At 45.6% G+C, this 19,593-nt stretch overlaps 2 protein-coding genes and 1 pseudogene across 2 annotated transcripts in view; 2 read left to right on the plus strand and 1 right to left on the minus strand.

Moving 5' to 3' along the window:
- The window catches only part of LOC118150187 (uncharacterized), a 44,788-nt gene extending 29,485 nt beyond the window's left edge, over nt 1–15,303 (plus strand). The window contains exons 3-4 of the mRNA XM_078359881.1: nt 2,048–2,130; nt 10,565–15,303. Of these exons, the coding sequence (XP_078216007.1) occupies nt 2,048–2,130; nt 10,565–10,702 (221 nt within the window). The 3' untranslated portion in view covers nt 10,703–15,303. The remainder of the gene's footprint in view (nt 1–2,047; nt 2,131–10,564) is intronic.
- Nucleotides 15,051–16,016, minus strand: LOC100385683 (small ribosomal subunit protein uS2). The gene has a single exon (XM_008987652.3). It carries the CDS (start codon nt 15,960–15,962, stop codon nt 15,075–15,077), a length of 888 nt encoding a protein of 295 aa, XP_008985900.1. The 5' UTR covers nt 15,963–16,016; the 3' UTR covers nt 15,051–15,074.
- A 2,185-nt stretch (nt 16,017–18,201) lies between these two features.
- LOC108589625 (large ribosomal subunit protein eL39 pseudogene) lies at nt 18,202–18,573 on the plus strand (annotated as a pseudogene).
- Nucleotides 18,574–19,593: the final 1,020 nt, after the last annotated feature.

Genomic DNA, 19,593 nt, shown 5'->3' on the forward strand with positions numbered 1-19,593 from the left:
CAGAGAAGATTATGACATGTCACTTCCCCAAAACGCAGGTGATGTGAGTCTACTGGTCAGTTTCTAATCAGTTATGGGATTGTGATGCATATCTTATCCAAACTTACAGGTGCAATAATGGCTCTCATACCTCAAAACAATCAATAGCAGATATACTGTCTCTCATAGCCAGGGTCAGGAAAATGAGTAATGTCTTGATTCTCCTCTTTGTATGATGGCCATAAAGAATTAACACTTTCGGCCAGGCACGGTGGCTCACACCTATAATCCCAGCAGTTTGGGAGGCCGAGGCGGGTGGATCACAAGGTCAAGAGATCGAGACCATCCTGGTCAACATGGTGAAACCCCGTCTCTACTAAAAATACAAAAAAATTAGCTGGGCATGGTGGTGCGTGCCTGTAATCCCAGTTACTTGGGAGGCTGAGGCAGGAGAATTGCTTGAACCCAGGAGGCAGAGGTTGTGGTGAGCCGAGATCGTGCCATTGCACTCCAGCCTGGGTAACAACAGCAAAATTCTGTCTCAAAAAAAAAAAAGAAGAAGAAAAAAAAGAATTAACATGTTCTCACATACTGTGTAAAGTTGTCAAGAGGTACAGAGAATGTCCTAACAGAAGTCAGCACACAGGGGAGGTTGTGACACTCATATGCATAGCCTGCCAACAGTAAAGACTGTCATTCTTCCACATACAGCTCACTGTTGAGGTTCTGAATCTCTTATGCAGAAAGTTGGAAAATTGAATGTCATATGTTAATTTGATCCATACAGAAATTAGTGTCTCTGAAACCAAGATTCAGCACACCTAGGAATTGGTGACTTCACTAAAATGACACAATTTGCAGGAGGGATTGAGGTTCTCATATAAAGTCAGACCATCATTGAAATTATCACTTGTGTACTTACACCCAACACACAGAGGGTATTATGTCTGATACCTAGAACTAAGAAGTGTATGAAATTGTTAATCTCGTACCTCAACCTTAATTCAAGTGTGTTTGTGACATACACCTTTTTTTCGCACCTGAGTAATTTGACTTTCCTGCCAGGGCCCAGCATACAGATGGGATTGTGCCATATTGCTGGACCCAGCATTTAGGTGATGTAATCTCGGCTCACCGCAACCTCCGCCTCCTGGGTTCAAGCAATTCTCCTGCCTCAGCCTCCCAAGTAACTGGGATTACAGGCACGCACCACCATGCCCAGCTAATTTTTTTGTATTTTTAGTAGAGACGGGGTTTCACCATGTTGACCAGGATGGTCTCGATCTCTTGACCTTGTGATCCACCCGCCTCGGCCTCCCAAACTGCTGGGATTATAGGTGTGAGCCACCGTGCCTGGCCGAAAGTGTGAGTCTGCTCTCATTTCACAGAGGGTGTTGGACAGAGGGCATTGTCACAGAGAGCAAGGGAGGATTGTGGCATATCACTGGACCCAGCACCTAGGTGATGTGATGCTCCTGTTTTCCTGGGCCTTGCATATTTTGGGCATTGTAAAATATTACTAGGTCCACCACCTATGAGATTGTATGCTCCTTCCTGGGCTTTGCCCACAGGGACCTTGTGACATATATCTGTATCCATGACCTAAAAGACATGACACTTCTTGCCTGAACCCTGCCTTGCACAGGAAAGATTGTGACATATTCCCAGAAGCAGACACCAGGTGATGTGGCTCTTCTGCCTCTGTCTTGCCCCCAGGGAGCATTGTGACATACTGCTGAGCTCAGCACCCAGGTGATGTGACTCTGTTGCCTGTGCTGTGCTTTCAGGAGAGAATTGACATATCCCTGCCTGACCACTGGGTGATGTGACACTCCTGTTTGGTTCCTTCCCTCAGGGATGATTGTGAGATATCCTTGGCTGAAGTCCCAGGGGATGTGACTCTCCTGCTAATTCCCTACCTGCAGGCTAAATGGTGACATGTACTATAGCCAGCTTATAATTGTGATGATGACTCTTATACCTCTAGTCAGCTATTAGAAGAAATAGCATCTCTCATAGCTCAACTTAGATACATGAGTCACATCCTTAGTCTTCTCTTTTTATGAAGGTCATAAAGAATTGCCACACTCCACATATCACATAATGTCCTTGAGTGCTACGAAGAGTGTTATCCCAGGATACGGCACGGAGGTAAGACTGTTTCTTATATGCACACCTCACCAAGCATTCGGATTATCACCTTCACACATGGAAAGAGCCCATTGCTGAGGTCTTGAATCTCACATGCAAACACTGTCCACAGTTGGCATTGTGACTGTCGTATGTGAGCCTCCAGCCACAGATGAGATGGTGACACATTTCTAAACTCAGAACATAGCAGATGAGGACTCTCCTATCTAAACCAACCAACTGGAGAGATGTTGACTCTAATACCTGGGCTGAGGGCCACAAGTATGGTTGTGGGTGCTTACAAACATGATTATAGAGTAAATTGTGACTCTCATTTATAGTGGATAAAAGCTTTGAGTAGTATAAAGAGTGTTATCCCAGCACTTTGGGAGGCTGAGGTGGGTGGATCACTAAGTCAGGAGTTCAAGACGAGCCTGGCCAACATGGTAAAACCCTGTCTCTACTAAAAATACAAAAAGTTAGCTGGGCATAGTGCTGGGTGCCTGCTGAGTCTGTCCTGCATACCCTGGTCGATGGATGAAGTGAGTACTCAGATACAGGTATACAGTGTAAGAGCAGTTAGGTGACAGCCCGGCTCTAGGGGCCAGACAGCAGCCCTGAGAAGCTGAGGCTGCTTACTTTTATTCAGTGCAGGCATAAAGCCGAAAACCTGGAGACAACACAACCTGTAGGTAATTAACATTTATTGTTCCCCTTTCAGGGAATGTCACTGGCATGGGTGATCGAAGATAAGCTCCTGGTCAATATAAGTAAACAAGCCTGTTTAAGAAAAATTTCTCTACACTCTGTTGTACCTACTCCTTGCCCTCTATCTCAGGGTTATAGAACCACTGCCTTCAGCTATTCTCCCCCAAGGCTCTGCAAAACCTTCCGACCTTTCAGAAGGTTTGCCTCCTTTCACTATAGTTTTTCCCACCACTCTGACCAATCCCTCACATGCACCTGTCATTCTGGCTACTCAGGAGGCGGAGGCAGGAGAATCGCCTCAACCTGGGAGGTGGAAGTTGCAGTGAGCCAAGATTGCACCATTGAACTCCAGCCCAGGCGACAGTGCAAGACTTTGTCTCAAAAAAAAAGCCAAAACAAAAAACAACAACAACAAAAAACCAGCACACAGAGGAGACTTCTGCAGTTACATGAACATCCATGAAACAGTGTACATCATCTTCTGACATAAACACAGCCCATTTTTGAAGTTCTGAATCTCACATGTAGAGGAAGTCAAAGGTAGAAAATTTGACTCCAAAGGTGGATCCGGTCCTCAGATGAGTTGGTGACACTCAGAGCAAGATTCAGCACACCTATGATGCTGTGACTTCACTAATTAGACAAAGTCCACAGGAGGAGTACAGGCTGTCAGGTACAAATTTAGTCCACCGTTGACATTGTAACTTCTGTTCTTAGGCACAACATACAGGAAGGGTGAACTTCCTATACCTAAAACTGGACATGTGTCCGATTGTTAATTTCATCCCTGCACCTTCCTGCAGGTTTAATTATAACATTTTTCTCTGCCCAGCACCTGAGTGATCTGACTCTCTTGCCTAAGACCAGCCCACAGATGGAATAGTGACCTACTGCTGAACCCAGAATGGAGGGGATGTGGCTCTATTTTTCTGCACTGGTCCTGTTCACAGGGGACATTGTGACATATCGCTGGGCCTTGCACTTCTGTGTACTACCCACAGAAGGCATTGTGACATATCTCTGGGCCCCATGCCCAGGTTATGTGACTCTCATGCCTGTCCCCTGACCACATAAGCAATTGTGACATATTGCTGGGTGTGACACCCTGGTAATGCAGCTCTAGTGCCAGCAAGCAGCATTATGACATATATTTTCACTCATCACCTGGGTGATGTGACTCTCTTCTCCTGCCTGGTCCCTGCTCACAGGGGGAGTTGTGACATATCACTTTGCTCAGCACAAAACAATTGTGATTTTTCTTTCATCCTAAGTTCTGCTGGCAAGGAAGATTGAGACATACCATGGGGCTCTACACCAATGTGACATTACTGTTTTGCCTTGGCCTGGACCTCAAAAGGCATTGTGACATATTGATGGGCCCAGTGACAAGGTGACATGAGTCTCCCGTATGGGCCCTGATAACAGAGTGTTGTGACATATCTTTAAAAGCATCAACTATTTGATGTGACTCTCCTTTTATAACAAGGCTTTCCTCATATGAGAGATTGTGACATACCTTCTGGCACAGAAATCAGGTGATATACTTCTCCTGCCTGAGCGTTGCTCACAAAGAATACTGTGATATATCACTGGTCTCAGCACCCAGGTGATGTGACTCTACTGTCTGTGTCCTGCTTTCAGGAGGAAATTTAACATATCCCTGACCAAGCACCCAGGTTTTAACTCTTCTGCCTGGTGCCTGCTCACAGAGAAGATTGTGACATATCCCTGGCCTATTACTTAGATGATATAACCCTCCTGCTTGCTTCCTATCCACAGGGGAGTGGATTGTGACTTATCTCTTTGTTCAGATCATAGGTGCAATGTTGACTCTCATATCTGAAATCAACCAATAGGAGACATACTATCTCTCATATGTGGGCTTAGGAAAATGGGTAAGATTCTGGCTCTTCAGGAGACATACTATCTCTCATATGTGGGCTTAGGAAAATGGGTAAGATTCTGGCTCTTCCCAGAGAGGAAGAAGGAAGTAGAAAGGTCAGAGAAAATTACACTCTCTCACATATTGTATAAAGCCCTTGGTGGTACAGAGAGTGTCATAACAGGGTCCAGGAAACAGATGAGATTGTGTTTTATGTGTGCACTTTGCCAACTGTTAAGATTGTCACCCTCATTCAGGACAGAGCCTACTGGTGAGGTCTTAAATCTTACAGGTGAATGCAGTGCAGAGTTAAAATTGTGACTGCCATACGTGAACATCAGGCAACAGCTGAGATGGTGACTCATTAGTAAGCGTAGCTTATAGGCAGGCGACAGCTCTCATATCTGGACCCAGCCATTATGGAGATGTTAACTCATATCTGTACATAGAGCCACAGGTATGATCATGAGTCCATCCCAGCCCAAATGGCTCCCAGTCACAAAAGATTGCGACTCTCAGGCAAACCTAATAAATTCCTCAGGTGGTACACAGAATGTTCTAACTGGGCTCAGCTTACAGTTGAGGTTTTGACACTCCTGCACACCCAGCCAACAATAAACATTGTCATCTTTTTTATATGAACACAGTCCACTGTGTAGAGATAGTCTCTCATATCTCATATGCAGAGATAGTCTCAAGTTGGAAAATTTACTCTTGTAAGTGAATCCAGTCCAAAAGTAAGTTGGTGACTTTCAGACCAGGATTGAACACAGCTGTTAGTCTGTGATTCCACTAAGGTGACACAAACAATAAGAGGGATTGAGTCCAGCCGGGCGCAGTGGCTCACGCCTGTAATCCCAGCAGTTGGGAGGCGGAGGCGGGTGGATCATGAGGTCAAAAGATTGAGACCATCCTGGTCAACATGGTGAAACCCAGTCTCTACTAAAAATACAAAAAATTAGCTGGGCATGATGGTGCGTGCCTGTAATCCCAGCTACTCAGGAGGCTGAGGCAGGAGAATTGCCTGAACCCAGGAGGCGGAGGTTGCGGTGAGCCAAGATCGCACCACTGCACTCCAGCCTGGGTAACAAGAGCGAAACTCTGTCTCAAAAAAAAAAGAGGGATTGAGTCATTCAGTGATTCAATTCATTCTAAAAATTGTGACTTGTGTACTTAGACCCAACATACAGGAGGTGTTGACTCTCATACAAAGATTTGGACTATGTACAGGATTGTTAATCTTATCCCTAGTCTTTCCTGCAGGTGTGATTTTGATATACAAATTCTGCCTGGCACGTGAGTAATGTTGTTCTTCAAAATTGGCCCAGCCTACAAGTAGAATTGTGCCATACTGCTGGACCCAGCACCTATGTGATGTAACTCTATTCTCCTGCCTTGGTGCTACTCTAAAAAGACATTGTAACATATCACAGCCTTGCACCCAGGTAATGTGAGTCTCCTCTCTTGCCTTGGTGCTGGACACAGAAGTGGGATATGTACAGGATTGTTAAATATCTGACCTTCTTTGCATCTTTGACCTTCCTGCACCTGTGATTGTGACACATGCCTCTGTGTTGAAGCTGAGTAAGTTTACTCTCCTGCTTGGATTTAACCCACAGATAGAATTGTGACATGTTGCTGGATGAGAAACTAGGTTATGTGACTCTATTCTCTTGCCTCTGTGGTTTCACATGGGGTATTGTGACATATCACTGGGCCTTGCACCCAAGTGATGGGAATTTTCTCTCCTGGTTTGGTGCTGTCCACAGTGAGCGTTGTGAAGTATTGCTGCCATCCCACCCAGGTTATGCTACTCTCCTGCCTCTGCTTTGCCCACATGAGTGACATATTGCAGGTTCTAAAGCCCAGGTAATATAACTCTTGTTTGGCTTCTGCCTGCAGGAGCCATTGTCACATATCTCTGTGCTCATCACCCAGGTGATGTGACTCCCTTTTTCTGCCTAGTTCCTTCTCACAAAAGTAACATCTCTAGGCCCAGTACCTAGCTGGTGTGACTCTTTTATTCCTTGTAGGATCCACCTGCAGCAGAGATTGTAACATACCTCTGGGTCAGCAGCATGGTGCTGTTACTCTTTTGCCCTGGGCCTGCCCTCAGAAGGCACTGTAACATATTCATGAGCCCAACACCAAGGTGATGTGTGTCTCTAGCCTAGACCCTGCCATCAGGGGGCATTGTGACATATCCCTTGGCCCATCAGGTGTTTGATGTTATCCCCTCCCCTCTTTTACCCTATGTTTTTCTATAAGAGACTTGGTCACAGTTCCTGGGCCCAGCACATAGGTGATGTCTTCCTGAGACCTGTCCATACGGGGATTGTGATACATCACATGGCCCAGTACTTATTGATGTGACTCTCCCCTCATGCCTAGGCCCTGTTCACGGGTGTGATTGTGACACATAGGCTGGCCTAGCCCCTTAGTTATGTTACTCTCCTCTTATTCTCCAGTCATTTTTCACAGGGGGCATTGTGACATATTGCTGGACTGAGAAGCTAGGTGATGTGACTCCCCTCTACTGCTTGAAATATACCCAAAAAGAGAGTTTGATATATCACTTGGCCAGGATCCTAGGTGATGTTACTTTTTTCTTCTGCCTAAGCCCTGCATACATTATGTATTTTGACACATTACTGGGGCCAACACCTAGGTGATGTAACTCTCCTGCATGGGCTTTGCCTACAGGGATATGATGATGTATCTTTTCATTCATCATACAGGTGGTGTGACTCTCCACTTATGCCTGCGCCTTGATGAAAGAGGAATTGTGACATATCCCTGGACCTAGCACTTAGGGGATGTAACTCGCCTTTATTGCCAGGGCATGAAATATTATGAGTATTGTGATATATCTCTGGGTCCGACACCTAGGGTATGAGAGGCTCCTGCCTGGGCCCTGCCCACAGGAGGCTTTGTGGCATGTGTCTGGCTTCATTACCTAGAAAGAGGTGATTCTCCTCTTCTACCTGTTTTCTTCCCACAGAGAAGATTCTGACATCACTGAACCCAGCAATTAGATGATGTTTCTCAGGCCTGACATGGTGGCTCATGCCTATAATCCCAGCACTTTCGGAGGCTGAGGGAGGTGGATCATGAGGTTAGAAATTCGAGATCAGCATGGCCAACATGGTGAAACCCCATCTCTACTAAAAATAGAAAAATTAGCTGGGTGTGGTGGCAGGCACCTGTCATCCCAGCTACTGGAGAGGCTGAGGCAGGAGAATCATTTGAACCTGGGAGGTGGAGGTTGCAATGAACTGAGATTGTACTATTGCACTTCAGACTGGGTGATAATGCAAGATTACACATCAAAAAAAAAAAAAAAGGAGGAGGAGGAAGACATAATTTCTCTGCTGTCTAATCCTTGCCCACAAGAACATTGTGACATATCCTTGGGCTCAGCACTCAGGTGATGGGACTCTGCCACCTGTTCCGTCTACTTAGGCTATTGTGAAGTATAGCTGGTTTCAATACCCAGGTGATGTAACTCCTGCCAGGCCACTGCCTTTCAGGGATACTTTTGACACAGCTTTGTGCCAGTCACTCAGGAGATGTGACTCTTTTCACTTGCCGGGTCCTTGTTCACTGGGGGATAATAATGTCTATTGCTGGTTTTGCACTGAGCTGATGTGACTTGTCTCTTTTTCCTAGATTCTGACTGCAAAAAACTGACATATCACTAGGCCCATCAGCAGTTATTTTGCCTGGCCCACCCCTTAAAAGACATTGTGACATATTGCAGTGCCCAGCACCAATGTTATTTGTCTCCTGACTAAACCCTGCCTACTGGGGGCACTGTGACATATCTCTTGGCCCATCAACTATTTGAAGTGACTCTTTTTGCTTACCTGGGTTTTGCCAGTAGTAGAGATTGTGACCTATCTCTGGGCCCAGCACCTAGATGTTGTGACTCTCCTCCCCTGCCTGCTCCATGCCCACAGAAAAAAAGTGACTTATCACTAGGCTCAACTCACAAGTGATTCAACTTTTCTGCATGACCCCAGCCCGCATGACTTATTGTGACATCTCTAGGCTCATCAACTAGATGATGTGGCTCTCCTTTTCCTCTGGGAACTGTCCAGAATGAGGATTGTGATACATCACTTGGCCCTGCACCTATGTGATAGGACCCTCTTTTCCCTGGGCCCATCAGTTCGGGTGATTGTGTCATACAGCTTAACTCAGCCTCTAGGTTGTGTGACTCTCCTGTTTTTCCTGAGTCCTACCCACAGAGGTCATTGCAACATATCTCTGAGCCCCTAATTTAGGTAATTTGACTCTCCTGCCTGGGTCTTTCCCTCAGTAATTTTTGTGACATTTTTTGATTCAGCACCTGGGTAATGTGACTCTTCTCCACTGCTTGGACTGTCACAGAAGGTATTGTGATGTATCACCAGGCCTAACACCTAGGTGAAGATACTGTCTTCTGCGTGGACCCTGCATAAATTGTATATTTTGATATGTCATCCCTTGATTCAGGACATGTATGTAATTTTTAATGTCATCACAAGACTTTTCAACATACACCAGTAATTGTGAAACTGTGACATATGCCTTGGCCCAGCATTGAGTTATTTGTCTCTTTTTCCTGAGCCCAGCTCACGGTGCCATATTGCTGGTCCCAGAACCTTGGCAATTTGATTCTATTCTGCCTTGATACAGCCCACAGGTGTCATTGTGACATATCGGTGTGCACTGTACTCCCGTGATGTTAGTCTCCTCTTCTGCCTTGGTGTTGCCCACAGGTGTATTGTGATATCTTTCTGGATATATGCTATGTAAATTTTTTTCTTGTGCCCTAAACACATAGGCCATTGGAACATTGCTGATTTCAACACCCAAGAGATGTAATGCTTCATCCTGGATCTGTCTACAGAGGACATTGTAATATATGTCTTTAGTAATCAACCTGAAAATGCGACTGTCTTTTCCTGCCTGTTCCCTAATAACAGGGTGTATTGGGACACATTGTTGGGCCCAGCGCCTAGCTGATGCGACACTTTTCTTTTTTTAAGGTTCTGCTCACAAAAGAGATTATGACATATGACTGTGCCTAACACTAATGTGATACTACGTTTTTTGCTTTGGCCATTCCCTTAGAAAGCATTGAGACATACTGCTGGGCCCAGCTCTAAGATGATGTGAGTCCTCTGCCTGGACCACTGGGAGATTGTGATGTATTTCTTGACCTATTACAATCTCTCCTGGGGCGAAGCTCAGGTAAATGTCCTTTTTACCTACAAGACATGACATTCCTCTTCTGCCTGGACCATGTCCATGGAATAGAGAGACTTGTTTCTGGGGCATGTAATTATTTTTCCTGGTCCCTGCACACAGGAGTCACTATGATAACATGTTTGGGCCTCCCACCTAGATGATGTGACTCTTTTCTTCTGGGGTTTGTCCACAGTGGGAATTACGAGATGCCACTTTCTGGAGTTCCTACGTGACGTGACTCTTCCTCATTCTTGGCTTCTTCCCACTGAGATGACTGGAACATAAAGCCGAGCCCAGCACCTAGGCTATGTCTCTTTTTTTGTTTATGAGCCCTACCCACAAGGGACATTGTGACATATCTCTAGACTTCTCACCTAGATAATGTGACTTCTGCCTCCCCTCAGAGGTATTGTGAAATAGTGCTGGACCAAGAACCTAGGTGATGTGACTGCTACTGCCTGGGGTGTGCTTCAGAAATTGTGTCTTGCTTTCAGGAGAGCATAGTAACATCTCTGGTTGAGAACCCTGTGATGTGAGTCTCCTGCCTGGTGTATGCTCTCGGGGAAGATTGTGACATAATCCTGGCCCAGCATACAGTTGATGTGACTCTCATGGTTGTTCTCTACACAGGTGGAGTTGCGACATAACTTGGCCAAGCACACAGATGTATTGATGACTTTCATACCTCGAAGAAGCCAACAGGAGAGATCATGTTGCTCAAAGCTATGCTTAGGGAAACAAAGAAGATCCTGGGTCTTTTCCTTATAGAGAATTACCACTCTTTCACATATATAAAGCCACAGTGTGTTACAGAGAATGTCATAAAAGGGTTTACTATGAAGATGAGATTTGTCCTATGCACACCCCACCAATCAAACCGGGAGACCCCTTTATGACTGTATGGAAACAGTAGACGAGTTGTTCATAAGCTGAGGAGACCTTACAGACCAGCCCCTCAGGGACCCAGATATTGAATATTTTACAGATGGGAGCAGTTTTGTGCTGGAAAAGGTCCGTCGGGCTGGGTATGCAGTGGTAACATTGGACTCAGTGGTGAAGACTCAGCCTTTGCCCACTGAAACGTTGGCCCAGAAGGAAGAGCTAACAGCCTTAAAAAGAGCTCTTTTGGGGCCAGGCACAGTGGCTCAAGCCTGTAATCCCAGCACTTTGGGAGGCCAAGGTGGGTGGATCATGAGGTCAAAAGATCGAGACCATCCTGGTCAACATGGTGAAACCCAGTCTCTACTAAAAATACAAAAAATTAGCTGGGCATGATGGCGTGTGTCTGTAATCCCAGCTACTCAGGAGGCTGAGGCAGGAGAATTGCCTGAACCCAGGAGGCGGAGGTTGCTGTGAGCCGAGATCGCGTCATTGCACTCCAGCCCAGGTAACAAGGGCGAAACTCCGTCTAAAAAAAAAAAGAGCTCTTTTGCTGGCAAAAGACAGTAAGGTTTACATTTATACTGACTCCAAGTATGCCTTTGACACATTTCATGTTCATGGAGCTATGCATAAGGAGAGAGGAGTTTTAACTGCTGGGGAAAAAGAAATAAAATACAAGGAAGAGATTTTGCAGCTCTCAGATGCTGCATGGGCTCCAGAAAAAGGGGGTGTTATGCTTTGCAAAGGGCACCAAAAGGCAGGGATGCCAGAGGCCAAAGAAACAGGAAAGCAGACCGGGAGGCAAAACGGGCAGCAATGATCACACTGAACTTTAAAGAGAAAGTATTAGCTCTGCCCCTCCTCCCAGAGCCTCCTCTCCAGGAAGCCCCGAGTTACTCTCCAAATGAGGCCTGGTTTGCCCAAGAAACTGGAATATATATTGAAGGAGGATGGTGGAAGTTCTCTGATGGGAGATTGGCCATCGCTGAGATGGTGGGTCCTAGATTTGTGAAGCAGTTCTACCAAGGAACTCACATGGAAGAAACGGCACTAGAAACGCTACTAGGGTGCCATTTCTACATGCCCCAGCCTACTGCCATCACCTGAGCCATTTGTGAACAGTGCCTAACCTGTGCTCAGAACAATCCATGGCAAGGTCTCACTCAGCCCCCAGGAATTGAAGAAATGGGAGCCATGCTCCCCAGATCTGGACTGCCTCTAACTCCAGGGTCAGACAACAGACTGGCATTTGTAGCTGAGATAGTTCAGGAACTAACAGCCACTAAAACTAAAGTAGAAGCTGCATGCTGCCTACTGGCCACAGAGCTCGGGAAAAGTGGAGCGCATGAACGGGACACTCAAGCAGCTGCTGAAGGAATATTGCCAAGAAACTCATCTAAGGCGGGATCAGGTCTTGCCCATGGTCCTCCTGAGTCAGGTGCACCCCCACTAAACAAACTGGGCATTCACCCTGTCAGATTTTGTATAGCCAGTCACCCCCAATCATGAGCCAGATTAAGGGTGATCTCCAGGAGCTAGGGAAACTAACCTTGAGAAGGCAAATGCAGGCCTTAGGGACAGCCATGTAAAGTGTCCATGGTTGGGTACAGGAAAGAATACCTGTAAGCCTAGTGGACCCAGTATACCCCTTTAAACTTGGGAACTCTATTTGGGTTAAAAAGTGGAATCCATTTAGTCTGGGACCCATATGGAATAGACCCCATACTGTAATCTTGTCCACTCCCACTGCTGTTAAAGTTGCAGAAATCGTGCCTCGGATCCACCACAGTGAGCTAAAGTCGGTGGCCCAGGACAAGTGGACCTGTCAGTCAAACACAGACCACCCGAGCCAGCTGATCCTACAATGAGACCAGGCTGCTGACAAAGACAACAGCCCTGCTCTGGTCGCTCTGGAAGTCTACGCACGGCTGAAGGTCGAATTGTAATCAGGAAAGCAAATGTGGTTAGAAATTTTAACTCTACTGAGTTTTCCTTGTGCTGTTAGCTGTTTTATTATTAGTCTGCTGCTGTGCTCAACCCCCTCCTTCAGGAAAGGACCTCTTTTGTCCCTGGTGGGTGTAAAATGGTACTTTTTATTTTGTTCTTACTCCTCCCCATCAAGGCACTTCCTTTATTTGTACCAAGCAGTGGGCCCATAGACGGGTACCCCCACTGCTCTCACATAACGTGGTCGGGAAGCACAGTAACTAGAACCTGTTATATCACACTTACTGTGAATGCACCATCACCCACCAAGGAAGGGGCACTCACAATCAGACAACCTATTCAGTCTGTGATCCAGGAAATGGCCAGTCTTATATATGTTATGAGCCTAGGTTCACACCTGGAACCTGGTTAGAGATTCATGCTGGGTCAAAAGAAGGGTACCTTCTAAACCAAACCTGCGTCTCCCCTTCCCACTGTGGGGATCATATCCCTATACTTTAATCTCTGCTTATTAACTGTCACAAGCAGTTTCCCCTCCCTTGTGATCTCTAGTTCTGTGTGGCATTCTAACAGCTGTCACTGGAAAACCTGTTCGTCCTCTGATTGCCCTGCCAAATCCCTAGTAATAGCTTGCTGGCACCGTGTGACATGGGTCCACAAGCCAACAATCACATGTCCTGCATACTGAAGTACCAGCGGCACATGACTGTAAAGTAACCTGTGATCCTGTAAATCTCATGATCTTAAAACCAGATCTGCCCTTATGGACTACAGGCTACCCATGACAGTACAATTTGGGGTTCACCCAAAGGCCTATTTACATATTGTCAAAAAGGCTTGGACTCATCCATCCCAACAATTTCGAGTTTTTGAGTCATTCTATGAGGATATCAAGCAGGAGTTGCCTGAACCCTCCCCTTTGGCTTAAAACCTATTTGTTCAGCTAGCTGAGAACATTACTGCCAGCAGCCTACGTATCTCCTCATGCTATGTTTGTGGAGGAACCAACATGGGAGACCAGTGGCCATGGGAGGCAAGGGAATTCGTGCCAGAAAATAACTTCACTTTGACTGTCATCCCCCTAACCTATGCTTGCAGGTCAGAGCATCTGGCTTTTAAAAATCTCTATTCGGGCGGTTTCTCATTGCTTGCCGGGGAAAAGCCTTCACAAACTCGGTGGGAGAATTAACTTGCCTGAGACAATATTACAATGAGACAGTAGGGAAAACTCTATGGTGGGGCGGGAAAAATAATTCCTCATCACCCCAGTCAAATCCATTCTCTGATTTCCCTTCTTTAAGCAACACTTGGTACAAACTTGAAGTTCCAAATAGCTGGCAAGCACCCTCTGGCATTTTCCCGTGGTTTCTGAAGTGCGTGGCCTCTGAAACTGTCTTGTCTCTTTTAGGTTCTGATTCGTTGTCAGGGAAGGGCTCTGGAACATGGGAGAGCCAAGCTCCTGCTTTGGGAAACTTGCTGTTACTTTGCACTGGAGACTCGCTGTGAATTATTTTTCGTACAAGATCAAAAAACCCTCTCTTGGGGTCTGAATCTGAGTCTCTTTCCTGTAACAAAACCAGTAATAAAAATTTGCCGGTTGGAGCCAGGTGCAGTGGCTCACACCTGTAATCCCAGCACTTTGGAAGGCTGGCAGATCACTTGAAGTCAGGAGTTCAAGATCAGCCTGGCCAACATGGCATAACCCCATCTCTACTAAAAATAGAAAAAATTGGCCGGACGCGGTGGCTCAACCCTGTAATCCCAGCACTTTGGGAGGCCGAGGCGGGTGGATCACGAGGTCAAGAGATTGAGACCATCCTGGTCAACATGGTGGAACCCCATCTATACTAAAAATACAAAAAATTAGCTGGGCATGGTGGCGCATGCCTGTAATCCCAGCTACTCGGGAAGCTGAGGCAGGAGAATTGCCTGAACCCAGGAGGCGGAAGTTGTGGTGAGCCGAGATCGTGCCATTGCACTCCAGCCTGGGTAACAAGAGCGAAACTCCGTCTAAAAAATAAATAAATAAATTTCCGGACGTGGTGGCGCGTGCCTGTAATCCCAGCTATTCAGGAGGCTGAGGAAACCTAAATACTCATCCAACAGCTCCTAGATCTCAAAAATAAATTCAGTAAAGTTTCGGGATACAAATTCAATGTGCACATATTAGTGGCATTGGTACACACCAACAGTGACCAAACTGATATTTAAATCGAAGACTCAACACTTTTTTTTTTTTTTTTTTTTTAGAAACTCGATGTTTATTTTCCATGAATCTTACATGTCGTTTAAGAGGCCACACAAGAACAGCTTAAGACCATTCAGTGGTTGCTCCTACCCATTCAGTGGCCTGAGCAGTAGGAGCTGCAGACCAGTCTTCCGTGGCAGGCTGGGCGCTCCAGTCTTCAGTAGGGAACTGCTGGATGGGCACAGAGGGCACCTGCACGCCTTCAGACCAGTCGGCAACCTCAGGCTGAGTAGCAGTGAACTCAGGAGCTGGAGCAGTCCATTCGCCCTGAAATTCCTCCTTGGTCACAGCCTTCTCAGCAGCAGCCTGCTCTTCTTTTTCAATCTCTTCAGGATCTCTGTAGAAGTAGAGATCAGGCATGACCTCCCACGGGTGTTCACGGGAAATGGTGCCACGCATGCGCAAAACTTCCCGAGCCAGCATCCACCACATCAAACCCACTGAGTGAGCTCCCTTGTTGTTGCATGGGATGGCAATGTCCACATAGCGCAGAGGAGAATCTGTGTTACACAGAGCAATGGTAGGTAGGTTGACATAAGACGCCTCCGTGAGAGGCTGGTGGTCAGCCCTTGGGTCAGTGACCACAAGCAGCGGTGGCTCCCGGAAGGCTGCCTGGATCTGGTTAGTGAAGGTTCCAGGAGTAAAGCGGCCAGCAATTGGAGTGGCTCCAGTGGCAGCAGCAAACTTCAGCACAGCCCTCTGGCCAGTATTCCTGGAAGATATAACACTGACATCAGCAGGGTTTTCAATGGCAACAATGGCACGAGCTGCCAGGAGAAGCTTCTCCCAGGTCCTCTTCAGATTTATGATGTAGATGCCATCACTTTTCCTTTTATAGATATACTGCTCCATCTGGAAGTCAAGGTTGGTGCCACCTAAGTGGGTTCCTGCTGCCAGGAACTTAAGGACATCCTCCTCCTTCATTTGCAGGACATCGAGGGCTCCGGACATCGTGAAAGTTTCCCTTTAAGTTACGACGGGAATCCAGAACAACGCCGTTTGGAGCCCTCGCAGGTAGCGCGGAAAAAAAGCGACTCAACACTTTTAAAGCACCTGCAAAAAAATAAGATAATTAGGAATATACCTAACAAAGGCAATGAAAGATCTCTACAAAAGAACCTCTAAGACATTGTTGAAAGAATAGATGACACAAACAAATGAAAACACATCCCATGCTTATAGATGGGTAGAGTTGGTATTGTAAAAATGGTCGGCAGGGCGCAGTGACTCACGCCTATAATCCCAGCACTTTGGGAGGCCGAGGCGGGTGGATCACGAGGTCAAGAGATCGAGACCATCCTGGTCAACATGGTGAAACCCCGTCTCTACTAAAAATACAAAAATTAGCTGGGCATGGTGGCGTGTGCCCATAGTCCCAGCTCCTCGGGAGGCTGAGGCAGGAGAATTGCTTGAACCCAGGAGGCGGAGGTTGCGGTGAGCCGAGATCGCACCATCGCACTCCAGCCTGGGTAACAAGAGCGAAACTCCGTCTCAAAAAAAAAAAAAAAAAAAAGGTCATACTACCAAAAGCCATCTACAAATTCAATGCAATTCCCATAAAAAGAACATTATTATTCCTCACAGAACTAAAAAACAAAATCTAAAATTCATATGAAACAAGAAAAAGACCCTGTATAGCCAAAGCAAGACTGAGCAAAACAAAACTCAACTCAAGATTGATCAAAGGCATTAAAACCTGAAACTATAAACATTCTAGAAGGTAGTTTTTTTTTTTTAGAGACGGGGTTTCACTATGTAGCCAGGCTGGTCTTGAATTCCTGACCTCAAGTGATCCACCGGCCTCAGCCTCCCAAAGTGCTGGGATTACAGGCATGAGCCACTGCGCCCGGCCAGCTATTTCAATTTTTAAAAGTGAGGGTTAGAAATAACTTTTTAAAGAGTTTTTTTAAGTTTATCTTATCCAATGCAGAAATGAAACAAAATGTGGTCTCTGTCCTAATGATATTTATGGTTGTGGTGATGCAGAAATATCCATGCTCCCAAGCAAGAGATGAAAAATCATGTTCTCCCCAAAATGGGAAACCAGTGCTGCGTGGGACTCAAAGGGATGTTCAGGTTACATCTGCCAGGACTGATTCAATAAGAGAGAACCATCTTAGGAGCACAGTGGGGCTCACCTGAGATTTTGATGAGTCATGTGGATGACATCAGAGGCAAGCATTACCCAAAATGAGAGTCCCAATAGGACTTTCACGTGAGATGGTTTTAGAAGATGGTGGCCCAACTCACACAGAAGATGATGGCTGTGCAGTCAAGTGGGACAGATTTTTTTTCTCAGGAGCAGAAATCTTAATGTAGGAGATGGCCTCTCACTGAGTAGTTGAAGTATGTCCTGAAGAAACATTCTTGGGGTCAGATTGCACACTGTCTCCCTGAGTTGCATAAAGCAAAGAACAGCATGCCTACACTCCAGCTTCTAGCGTGTACCAACTCAGCAGAAAACACATCACTAAGTTGGTTTCAAAAATACTTTGTTTGCCATTAAAAAAACATGAACCAGCTGGGCACGGTGGCTCACACCTCTAATCCCAGCACTTTGGGAGGCCCAGGCAGGTGGATCACGAGGTCAAGAGATCAAGACCATCCTGGTCAACATGGTGAAACCCCGTCTCTACTAAAAAAATACAAAAAATTAGCTGGGCATGGTGGTGTGTGCCTATAATCCCAGCTACTCAGGAGGCTGAGGCAGGAGAATTGCCTGAACCCAGGAGGCGGAGGTTGCAGTGAGCCAAGATCGCGCCATTGCACTCCAGCCAGGGTAACAAGAGCGAAACTCTGTCTCAAAAAAATAATTAATTAATTAATTAATTAAAAGATTAAAAAAATAAAAAAACATGAACCACTACTGTAGAAACCCAAGGACTGCCTAAGGGTAGGTAACAAGTCTGACATCCCCAGAAGTATTTAAATGCTGGCTAGACAAACACTCTGTGGAAATAGGTTTCACTCTTTGTGAAAGGGGCACAATGAATCTTTTTCTTTGGCACTGACAGAGCCAGTGAAGGTCTTAGCGTACGGTACATAAACAGCAATGCCTGTTTACTAAATAAATTTTGTTTTCAAAGATTACTGGTGAAGAAAAATGTCAATATATCTTTAAGACATTAAGGATATCACAAGACCACTTATGTTCTTTACGGGGTTTCACTTAAAAAATGAATTGAGCTCTCTCCTCTCTTCCTTTCTCCGCCATCGTGGTGTGTGCTTTATTCCGTTTCTCGCCATGTCTTCTCACAAGACTTTCAGGATTAAGTGATTCCTGGCCAAGAAACAAAAGCAAAATCATCCCATTCCCCAGTGGATTCGGATGAAAACTGGTAATAAAATCAGGTACAACTCCAAAAGGAGACATTGGAGAAGAACCAAGCTGGGTCTATAAGAAATTACACATGCGATGGCACACATATTTATGCTGTCTGAAAGTCACAATCATGTTACCAAATCAAGCTGAAAAATGTCACCGCTATCTGGAGAAGTTTGAACAGTTTCCTCTCTGGATCTGTTATGAAGGCATTAGTTAGTACAACCCACAGTGCTTCTATTATTCATGTTAAAAAAAAAACAAGAAGGCTTTGGTTGCCTGGGTTCAGTAATAAATATGTGAGACCTTTCACTTCTAAAAAAAAAAAAAAAATGAATTGAAAATCTGGCCATGAAAGGAGTTCTGATGCCCCTGAGTAGAACTACTCTGAACTACTCTGCTGGACTTAAGCCATCCTGAGAGTCCTAGCTTGGCTCCTACCCAAAGTCTCTCCTCATGAATCCTACGCTTACAATCAAACAGGTAAAGGATCACTAAATCAAACGTAAGCTTTAACACTCTTTAGGTGTACATCTCATGGGAAAATTATTCAAAAACTCAGGCCATCTACAAGAAATCTTTCCTTTGCATTTTAGTATTAATAAATTAAAAGGAAAAGAAAAAATAAGGAAAAGCCATTTAATTATTTTCATAGGTGAGACCATAGCATTGGTTTATTAGTTATGTAAGTACTTTTTATGCTTCATCCATGCCAGGTAAATAATTTTTTTTTTTTTTGAGACGAAGTTTCGCTCTTGTTACCTAGACTGGAGTGCAATGGCACGATCTTGGCTCACCGTAACCTCCGCCTTCTGGGTTCAAGCAATTCTGTCTCACCCTCCTGAGTAGCTGGGATTACAGGCACGCGCCACCATGCCCGCTAATTTTTGTATTTTTAGTAGAAACGGGGTTTCACCATGTTGTCCAGGATGGTCTTGATCTCTTGACCTCATGATCCACCCGCCTCGGCCTCCCAAAGTGCTGGGATTATAAGCGTGAGCCACCGCGCCCAGCCAGGTAAATAATTTTTAACCAACTAAAACACATTTCAAGTGGAGAACATAACTCTTTAAATGGTAGGAAGCATGCCCTGTCCATATACATTGCTTAATCCAGCATTTCAATCTCAGTGAGGCACCACCATTTACCCAACTATAAAATCCAAGATCAGGAAAACATCTATCGCTTCCCCACACCATCACATCAGCAAGTCTCTCTCACCTCTGAAACCACTATCAAGTCCATCTGAGCTCCCATCTC

This window comes from Callithrix jacchus, chromosome 22, assembly GCF_049354715.1.
Source record: "Callithrix jacchus isolate 240 chromosome 22, calJac240_pri, whole genome shotgun sequence".
NCBI lineage: Eukaryota > Metazoa > Chordata > Mammalia > Primates > Cebidae > Callithrix > Callithrix jacchus.